The sequence below is a fragment of the Pecten maximus genome, chromosome 7 (assembly GCF_902652985.1).
Source record: "Pecten maximus chromosome 7, xPecMax1.1, whole genome shotgun sequence".
Classification (NCBI taxonomy): Eukaryota; Metazoa; Mollusca; class Bivalvia; order Pectinida; family Pectinidae; genus Pecten; species Pecten maximus.
Genome location: NC_047021.1, coordinates 35,038,097 through 35,049,115, shown reverse-complemented (window position 1 = coordinate 35,049,115; position 11,019 = coordinate 35,038,097). Strand labels below are relative to the sequence as shown.

The window sequence follows — 11,019 nt, the reverse complement described above, 5'->3', positions numbered from 1 at the left end:
CTAATTCACTGACATTTTTTATTTTATATTATTTTTCTAAATCTTAAGGGGTCCTGAATTTGTAAACTTGAGAAAATGTCTGTGACTGATGGTAAGACGCATGTAAACACGTGTAATCAAATACGGGTATATTTCTGGTAGTTTGCACGTATATAAGAATACACCTCTATATATTTTTGTACCTTGCAGTTGTACATTGAATCTATAAAAAATGATTATGAGTCTAGATGCAATATGCCGGCTGTAGTCGCAACAGACAAACAAAAACGGAGGTCATTTCGGAACAACATGTTTTCTATAGAGTGTTGCTTCACCAGTTGGGACGAAACGTCGTGATGAAAAACAAGATAGAATGAAACGTAAAGCAGTTCCTCTGCCTGATATAGACAAGACAATTTTGCATTTTACGATCGTGATTGCCATCAAAAACATCCAAATTTTGAAAATTAATAATTGATAATTAGTAGGGCACACCCAATCGTAAAATACATGTACAAATTTTTCTTGTCTTGATTGATCAAGATAGTCCCAACATTCAGAGGGAGTTATATTTATATATTATAATTACCAACCTGTTATCATCAAGTTACAGTACTAGTGTTTGCAAAACTGTACCTGATGGTCCTGACCTGACATATCTGGTAAAAATCTGTTCCATCTGATTAAATATAATACAGTTTTTTTGTATTTTAGGCAAGGAAGGAATATCAAATAGAAATCCTTTTGATATGATGATTATGCATTTCAGAATTTTTGTGCACACTTAGATGCAACTCTAACAATACATTTGTTCCTTGGGGATGTCATAATAAAACTCAACATACTGGTAGATAGAAGGTGTTAAAGGGGCACTAAAAAAACCCAGTAACATTCATGTATTGACATTATTATATAATGACCCTATTTTAATCCTAATTTTGATGGCCATATATCGGGTGAACCCTAGCTATAGCTATAGTGGCCAAGGTTTGATTCTCTAATCAGACGTGAAAAAGTATTGGGTCTCCTGCCAGACCAACCAGGTAATCTGGTTTCCTCCCCCAGGAAGACCCCTCACACACTTCCATCTGAGCCAACACAACATGCATGATAAATAAAAGTTGATATAACTTGTTTCACAATTATTGTAAATTTACTTATGATAGCTTTGTTGTTTTCTAAAACTTTTAAACAGTGTACATGTTGTAATAAGGTTATTTTCATTTCAGTAATAAAGCATACATTAATAGCATAGCCACATGTACTTACCTTTGCTGTCAAATTATCAATACACTCATTTATATCTGATACATATTAAACTAGACAACAAATTAAAAGATAACTAATTTGAGCCCATTAAACTAGACAACAAATTAAAAGATGACTAAATTGAGCCCCAGACTTGGTGGTATATTTTTTTGTTACCGTCAGCTTTGATTCCTTTTTGAGAAAATTTCAAAATTTAACAGGAAAAGGAATATGTGATTCACCTAGACCAAGTTTTAAACACATACTTTCAACTAGTAGTTAGATGCTCTCACCACTGTTCCAATTTTGCTATATCCCTCCAGTTTTATAACTTATAAGAAAAAGAATAGTGCAGTGATCAATCTAGGATTCAAACCTGAGACTTTGGAATCTAAATGTTTTAACAGAATTATGTGTCTTTCACTGACAATTAACCTAGTCCAACTGCAGAACAAAATTCCTGTTAAGTATACTGTATATATATGGGCTCATGGACACTAATTAAAGACAATATCTCCATTTGAGCTGTCATGTACATATGTGTGTTACTTATAGAGACATTGACATATTATACCAACTGTGGTATCTTAAATAGTGTAAGTTACTTGTACCGATATATCACAGAATTGGTGATAGGATAACTTGTGGTTCACTTCCAGCATAGTGTAGAAATTCATTTAGATTGATTTACAAATGTGTCATTGATCCTGACTTAAAGTGAGGTCAGGGTTTTTCCTGCAATTTTTCAACTGGGTCCAGGGTCCATTGAATTGGAAAAAGCAAAAAATAGTGAAATTCATTCAAATTTCAGGTTTTCTTTGATGAATATTGACTTCATATTATTTTAGATTTCATTTTGTTATCTGTAGCTGTTTTTTATTTTTCAAAATTGCATTAATATAGGTCTTTGTACAAAAACATACTTAATTGTTCAAAAGTGATTTCAAAATTTTGGAATTTTTAATGGCAAATTGGGAATTTCCACGAGACCTTTTTAGGGGATTGGGTCCTTTAAATGGACCATGTTTCTATTGAAGGAAAATCCCTGAAGGTACTTATGATGTGTATGATTTTGCTTGTTAAATTTATTCATTTACACCACAAACATTTTGTAACATCATTTTCTTCTTTGTCCCTACCAAAGTGGTGCCACCAAAAATTTTGCTTGCCAGTAAGATATTGATTTCTCAGAACATGGTAAGCAGAAAATGAGGTCAATAATATTCAAACTTCATTTGATTTTCCAGATGACATCATCAAAAAGCGACTGTTGATTGAAGGTGATGGAGGAAATGATGACAAACGAATCTGTAACCTAATGAGGACATTTCTCCGTTACTGTAACTCGACCGAAAATGATGAGGAAAGGTAACAGCAGGACTACTGCCTTTTTCACCTGTCTCAAGACACAGGGTTTAATGTGTTAGAAGAGTACTGATTGAGTGTTAAAAATAGTTCACAAGCCACCCCACATCACATTTGTTTGATTTGTTATTATTTGTTCCTATTGATGATTCACTTGGTTCTTTGAAAAAAAATCACCGAATAGTATTTCACAGGGCTTTTTCTGGGGGCTTTCTGGGGCCGTTAATGGGCCCCATTCCCAATTGAAATTATTTCATATTTAAGCCAAATTCCCAAAATTAACAGTTTACTCCTGAAAAAATCTTTCCCAATTCACCAGTTTTCTTCCCAAAATGAGACCAAAGGGCCCTTTCCCAAACCAGCGGGAAAAAGCCCTTAGTAAGGTTATGTTGTCAAGTATTTAAAAAATTGCTTGTTTCCTTTTACATGCTCACTAAAAAAATCAATAAAAGTTTAGATAGGTCATCTCTGCTAGCCAAGGGTTCATTTCCTTTTCATGTGCTCGCCCTTGGCAGATTTAGCCTTGTTAGTCATTGTGCTTCATTCGTCGTCCTCTGTTGTGTAAACTTTTCACATTTCAAACTTTCTCAAGTTTTACCTAGGTGATTCATCTCTGACTTCCCTTAGATGAACCTGAGCTGGTCCTGACTAAGTATTGTTATTTTTTGAGACAAAATGGCTTCTACGGCCACCATCTTTAAAAACATATCATGCATGATCCCAGTAAACTGATACAGCATCCCAGTAAGCTTTCAAACTTCTTCTCAAGTTCAAATGATGGGATTCAGCTCAAACACTTCTTAAATGTTCCTGAAATGGTCCCTGGCCAAATGTTTCAGTCTGAAATGCAAGATGGCCACCATCTTGTAAAACATATTTCAAACTTCTCAAGTTCTACCAGTAGGATTCAGCTCAAACTTGCCTGAAATTATTCTGAGATGGTTCTAACCAAGTGTTACCTATTATTGTCTGTGCTACTGAGTAGGTATACTACAAAGTACCAGGGTGTTAAGTCAGATGACCGTTACAGCTCTTTGTGGCCTTTTGTTTCCATACTCCTTCCACTGCCATCTATTAGAGACACTTGAGTTTTAACTCTTTATAAGCAAAGCTTTTCTAACCTTTAAGATATTGTTCAACACTGGCCTCCAATGTATATCTGTTGGCTGTTACATTTACAATATATTCAGTTATCTATAGTACAAAGTGATCAAATATTGAAAATATTTCCCCAATCATTGTCCTCCTTCTTTTTTTCTTTCTTTTTTTTTGACAAAAAAACTTACATATTTTGCAAGGCAACTTGATACTTGTTGCTGCCATTACTATTTACACTTACAAAGATTTGGTACAAATTTTCAACCCACATTCCTTATAAACATTGTGTATGTTATGTATAATATATGGACCATGGATTGTAAATTTGTGCCAAGTCCCTGTGTTACACTGATTGCCAACCCTTTGTAAAACACAATTTCATTGGATGCCCTGATATAAGCCAGCAGGGCAGATAATTTGAAAACTAAGAGAACAAAGCTGAATCTAAAAAAAAAATGAAATGAACCCTTGGCTAGTGAAGAGGATGGTGGGTAGGATAAAATGTTTATACCATGTATTTGCAAAGATATTTACAAGGAATCTTGAAGAACATAATTTTGACTTAAATAGTGCTTCCTTGAAAATTGCAATAGATGTACAATAAAAAATATTTTAAAAAAAAATTTAAAAAAGTTATGGATACGCAAAAAAAAATGGGTTTGTAGGGTAACAGGAAACAGGCAATGCTCTTTGGCACGATACTTTAAGATGGGTATGATTCTGTTAAGTTAAATCATAATCATGAATGTGTGATTTTTTTTGGTCTCATTGTAAATTGTACTTATTTCAGTGCAACAAACTATCAGCGAATCCTGGCAACTCTGTCTCAGTCGGAGTACACCATAGAGAAGTCTGGTAAAGTGTACCAGATGAATATGAAGGAGCAGACCAACTACGACCAGCTCAGTAACCAGATAGGTACTCAGTTTATTACTGTTGAACTGTGATTTGGCCTCTTGCTTTGGGAATTTTATGGTGTGAAAATTTTAAAGTTTAAATTGAGAAATGTATGACATGTAACAGGGTTAGAAATTAACTCTTTATAACTAGCAAAATGCCAGTCAAATTGCAGGAAATGTTTAAAATTTTGTCTACTCGTTTTGCTAGTATGTTCTCTCCGACAATCTGTTCATATGCGTGATACATGAGCATAAATAGTGAAAATATGAGTGTATGAGTGGAAAATAGATACCAACATTAGAAATTATATTATTTTATGAAAAATGAAATCTTTCCAATAAGTTGTGTGATTCCTGTATTTTTTCTACTTTACTTTGTATTCAAATTAATGTAAATACTGGTATAAAGTTTACTAGTTCAAAAATTCATTTTGCTATTGGAAATTTTAGGCACTCGCAATGAATCAACCCCTGCATGAAATTACAATTGTAATAGAGAAGTTTTATTGATATTATGCTAAAAAAATCAAATATTGTGTTCAACATTAAGTTATTTCAAGAGTGTGTTGATCAACCAAGCATTTTGAAAAAAAAATATATGTCAGTAGAAGAAATGAATGAAATATCACACAATTACTTTATGAGGGGGATGTAGAGGATCACTGGCTGAATGTCAAATGTCAGTGTAACTTTAGTTTGATATCAACAGTCTTGCTAATTGCATCTCCATCAATGAATTATTCAGTCAATGTCCTTCAACAAATGGTTACACAGAGAAGTATCTAAGGTTTAATGTTTTTATCAAAAGTCACCTAGCTTGTCTTAGGGTTTTATTTTCCTGTGCCAAGCAATACATGATGTTTTGTTATCAGATTTTTCACTACAATCACCAGAGCTGACATCATACCGTCTGAGACTACTATTGACGTATTTATTTTTTACTGGTATGGGCTGCCCATCCACTACCACTCTGTAGCATATGAGATTGAGAAAGGTCAGTGTGGCTTGTATAAAGTGTTCAACACTGTCACTCTTACTCAGCTAATGGGGCATTATTCTTCAGCTCATTTAGTTGAGCGTTTGAACGCCCGAGACCTGAGGTTAGTTCCTGTTAGAGCACTCAACTGTTAAATGTTTTCACTGTTCTTCGACTTATAAACCTCTATATCTCTATTTACCAACTTTCTTTAAAATGGTGACAATTTTTTTTTATTATTTATTTCTTTATCTTTATATAGACATTATTTTCATGTACACAATAATACTTATGACATATTTTATGTATTTTTAGAACAAAAGATAAAGGAGGCAACAGAGAAGATTTCAGAATGCAAAAAGGAAGTTCAGCAAGCAAAAAGAATACGCAAAAACAGACAAGGTGAATACTGTATAGTTGTTAAAAGGTTTTTTTGCAGTTGTCTAAGTAAGACCAAGTTTGCTTGGTTTTCTTTTATGTATCTCGAATAATGGCCTCGAATGTAGTGAAATTAAATCCCCTGCATATATTACCAGCTGTACTGTAGTGATTTGACTACAAGTATGTCAGAACTAATAGTTGGTTTTTTAATATTTTGTCAATCAAATACATCAATATGAAAAGTTTTGTCTGTTGACTTATACATTTCTGTAAGATTGTGTTAAAGGTTTAAAAGTAGTTAAGATATATTCTGCTGTCAGCTGTCAATTGCATGAAGTATCTTACATTTTCAAACAGTTACCTACAGATTTAAGCCACCTCTGTTATATGAGACATTTGAATATGAAATATACTTATCATTAATTCAATTTCAGAGTATGATGCCTTGGCCAAGGTGATTCAGCAACACCCAGACAGACAGGACACGACAAAGTAAGGGGAGATAATCACATTCATAAGGGAACACTTATGAGTTCAAATAAATTCCAATGGGGGCAACTCTGTCAGCTACATGTATTAATTAAACATCTAGGGCCTGTTCGTTTATGCAGACAAACCGGTTCTTCGGTTTTTAAATGTAATATTTCAAACATATAACTTGATGGTCCTGCAAATGTTAATCCAGGCTTTGGAAGTCTTCATCATTGTTGGTCTAAAAACAATATAAAATCACCAGGTCCGTCTTTATTTATAAATGAACAACACCGGTCCAAGTGGTCCAACCGTTTGGACAGCAAAACCGAAAATGGCTATGATCACTTATTAACGGGAGACAATAACATAAGAATGCCAAAAAACACTGTATAAGGGGAGAAAACTAAAAATACACAGAGGATGAACTCCAAGAAAGGGGAGATAATTATGCAAGAGACAACAGGGGAATGGAAAATAATTGTGTTCATGAGAACACAAGGGCAACTAACAAACATGGGTCAACAGTGTAATAGAGAATACTAAATATTGTACAATTGATTACAATTAATTATATACACAAGAAGCAACTAGGTAAAGGAAGACAATTAAGCACACACAAAAATAGGTAAGGAGAGGAGGTTTCACAATAAGAGGTATCTGGGTAAGGGGAGACAAGTAGATAGAGAGGTGGAAATTGAGTAAAGGTAAAGAAAGGATGTGGCCCGGTGGGGGTGGGGGGGGGGGGGGGGGGGGAGACAATAAGGAAGAAACTTGTCAAGGGGAGAAAACTAGACTGACAGGAGGTATCACACTTGTGAATGAAAAAAGTCAGCTTCACTCCCTACCTGCCCCGTACCTGCCACTTTACTTTTGAACTCAATGACGACACTAAAAATTGGCTGAAAATTGCATTAGATAAAAATGTTCGAAGCTGTTGAGGTGATACACATCATAAAGGAGACCCATGAAGTGGAGGTATATTGGTAAACCTATGTTGTATTCGATACATTTGTTAATAAGTAACTGACATTGTTTCTCGTTACACAGACAACTCCAGTGTTTGGACAAGGAAGTAGCCAGCCTTGAGGAATCCAAGGAAATACTGGAACAAAAGGTTGGTTCACTTTTCAAATGTTTTAGATTTGCCAATCTTTCTGTCGTACATTGCTTTCTTAACCATGTTTTTCATCAGATAAGGTATATTGTTAAAATAGATTGTATCAAGAATATCTGTTTGAGAAAAAAAAAGAAAAAAAAATGACCATACTTGGGACAGAGGCAGTTATTATGTATTGCCATCCAAGTGTTATGACGGATTGGACCAATTTTGTTTGTGTATGAAATTATACTTAATATATATGAATGTCTGTCAGGATATATGTCTAAAATATTTTAAATCATACAATGACATACATCTGTGCGAGTATAACAATTGATACTATGTACCTTAAATATTGATAAATTCTACAAGCTGTGTAAGCATTATTTACATAATGGTAATGATCAAGTTAAGATAATCAGATACCAGCTGTTACATAATTATAGGATTCTGATCGATTGGCAGTTATGCTTGCAAACTTGCATTTCTTGGGTTAAATCAATGTATTGTTGAGCATTATATAGTAATATATAATTTAGCATCAGTAAATAAATATTCTATAGATTTAAATCTACTTCGGTAAGTTCTGTCCTTTCTATCAATGATGTCAATCTATGTTTCCAGCTTGACTTGAGGAGGAAGCAGTTCCACGTGCTGATAGCATCCATCCATGAACTGGAAAAGATCCTGGAAGGTAGGCATTTCTAAACATCGCCCTTCCAATCTGTTGTCTTCCTGTTAATCCACTCTTGTCCAAATAATGTGATGTATGCTTATACATTAAGGGAGGGTCTTATCTAAGCTTGCATGGAAAAATACCAGAAATAACAAGTTCATATGAATTTTGACATTAAAACAACAAAGGAAATCACATGAAGTGAAAAGCCTCCACCAAAAATTACACTGGAGAGTTGTTAAATATAACAGAGATAATATTTTGTGGTTGTCTCAGTTGGACCTAGTTGGCAAGAATTAAATGTCTCATAACTGCCTTGTAAACATTATGCAGTTAACATTTATATACGTTTCAGTGTATACACATACTCGTGGGGTAATTATTTTCACAGTGTATTGATGACTGTCTTTTAAATCCCTGATTATTACAAACAATACATTATTTCTGGGCAAGTACATTGTAGTTATCAATCTCTTATCTGTATTTGCCTTGGGACCTGATTAATTAGTCTTGGTGAATCATATTTAGAAAATTCTTTTGTATAAATTAAAGTAACAAAAAATGTGTTCTTATTATTGCAAAATAAATTAAAAAAATTTTTTAATAATATTTTTGTTTATTTTTTCACATAGATGATGAGAAGAAAGAATCGATGGATACCAGCTGATGATGTCATGATAGTGCTTTTTAATATGGTGTTGTTGAGAAGCATTGATGAGCCTTTTTTAAAATGGTGTTGTTGAGAAGCATTGATGAGCCTACTCCGCAGATATATGGAAAATTCTCTGAAGAAAATCCTTGAAGGAATTTTAAAGGATCATGATAACAAACAAATGACCTTTGAACAGTCTTTAATGTGTACTACAACCTGATTAAGATGAAAAAAGACGAAGGGAGATAACTCTTGATGCCTTAATCGGGATTATGAAAAATATGCTGTTGATGCCTGTTATCACTAATCTGGTTCATTTTGTCTGATTGATCTGGTAATCATTTCTAAACAGTAATAAAAATGGAACCTGAAAAATTCATTCATCACTCCATATTTGTATCACACTTTATGTTATGATTGTCTTATTTGTTTTCATTTTTTCAATGGTCCTAAGGAAATATGGAAATTAAGGTGTTTCATTATCAATCTAAAATGAACTCTTGTGTTAATACATGTATAATGTATGTATTTCAAGCTGAGATGAATTCAAGATATATGATAGCTAAAAATAAATGCAAATAAAAGTATTCTATGAATCAAATAAAGTTTTTTTTTTCATGGTGAACATGTCAGTTATCTTATTCCATTGTTAGTGTCTGTTTAATTCTGACAATGATTTTCATTTCCAGTATAGATTACTCAATACGTTGTCATTTTGTGAATGTTAAATTGTTTATTTCAAACACTTCATTAGATTGAAAACTGTTTGTGTCTGATTCATTTTTATCAAAGACATCATGAGAATAAAATATAATTTTACTGTTAAAATGTGTTTTTCTTTTTAGCTTTCCAGTTATATGCTCACCAGGTGAGCTTACGTTATGGTGCAGCGTTGGTCGTCTGTCCATCAAATTTTATAAACATTGCTACTATTCATGAACACTCGGAGCATTTTGACCAAATTTGGTCTGAAACATCCTTAGGTGAATGAGAACCAATTTGAATAAACAGTGGATCTGGCCCTCTATGGCCAGAGAAGCAGGGCCTAATATTGTAAATAGTCATGAACTCTGATACATCCTATTATAATGATACAGTATTACACACCGAATCATTGTTGACATGTATTGATACAGAATGATGAATATTCACCAACCTGTTCATATAGTAAATGTATTTGAGAAGAAATGATCAGTATACCCCTAATAATCGGGAATCTAATTGATTTTCAGAAAAGAAAAGAAAATACTGTACTTCCAATATTTGAATAACTATAAAGCTGTTTACAAAAGCAAATCACTCTTGTTACATGTTCTTCATTTGATTCCAGTGATTATACCACACTTGAAGATCTGTACCTTTCATCAGATGATGAGGACACTAAAAACTCTCACTATTCTTTATTTAATTATCTAGCCTACCCAACCGAACTTAATTATTTTGAGGACACTAAAAACTCTTAACTTAGATGATACTTTCTGTCTTGATGAGAATGTTGATTATTCTAATGACTCAACAGACAAATTCATTCAGTCTACGGCATCTTCCAATCTAACTTATAAGTATCCATGCTCATTGCAAATAAATCAGGTCATTGTTACTTATGACGTCATGTACATGCACCGCATAAGCTTACCTTAGAACGATATTTTTGTATGTAAAATTGTCCTGATGATGACCGCCTAGCGGTCGAAACATGTAGACAATTCCTGAACCATAATAAAAGAACACAACTGCTATGGATGTTGAGGATCCTTTATTTCTACATATTATGTTCACCACATGGTAAGGACCTCTACTGAATACCATTTGGTATCCATCTAGGAGCAGTGCTGCAATTTGATACATTGGGAGTGTTGGTTCTCTCACCTTATCAATGTTCTTCATTTGTAATTAAACAAATTCAAGCTTGAAGTGTCCTACTATCCTAAGACCTTTTGGATCCACTTATTCTACTAACTTGGGGCATATTGTTCATTACACAATCTTGGGCTGTTTTCGTTATCGTTGTCCAAACGGTTAGACCACTTGGACTGTTGTTGTTTGTTTATGAATAAAGACGGACCTGGTGATTTTATATTGTTTTCAGACAAGCCTTGACAAAGACTTCCAAGGCCTGTATTAACTTGTGCAGGTCTGTCAAGATTTATGTTTGAATATTACTTTTAAAAA

At 33.6% G+C, this 11,019-nt stretch overlaps 1 protein-coding gene across 1 annotated transcript; it reads left to right on the top strand.

Annotated features, from left to right (window-relative positions):
* The first annotated feature begins 28 nt into the window (after positions 1-28).
* Positions 29-9,081, top strand: LOC117330681 (THO complex subunit 7 homolog). Its single transcript, XM_033889123.1, has 8 exons — positions 29-91; positions 2,475-2,595; positions 4,481-4,608; positions 5,881-5,967; positions 6,381-6,438; positions 7,468-7,534; positions 8,144-8,213; positions 8,828-9,081. Exons 1-8 carry the CDS (start codon positions 76-78, stop codon positions 8,860-8,862), a joined length of 582 nt encoding a protein of 193 aa, XP_033745014.1. The 5' UTR covers positions 29-75; the 3' UTR covers positions 8,863-9,081.
* Positions 9,082-11,019: the final 1,938 nt, after the last annotated feature.

Coding starts and splice junctions, on each gene's coding strand:
- LOC117330681 (XM_033889123.1), top strand. Junction 5,968..6,380: donor AATACGCAAAAACAGACAAG/GTGAATACTGTA, acceptor ATTCAATTTCAG/AGTATGATGCCTTGGCCAAG. Junction 6,439..7,467: donor GACAGACAGGACACGACAAA/GTAAGGGGAGAT, acceptor CTCGTTACACAG/ACAACTCCAGTGTTTGGACA.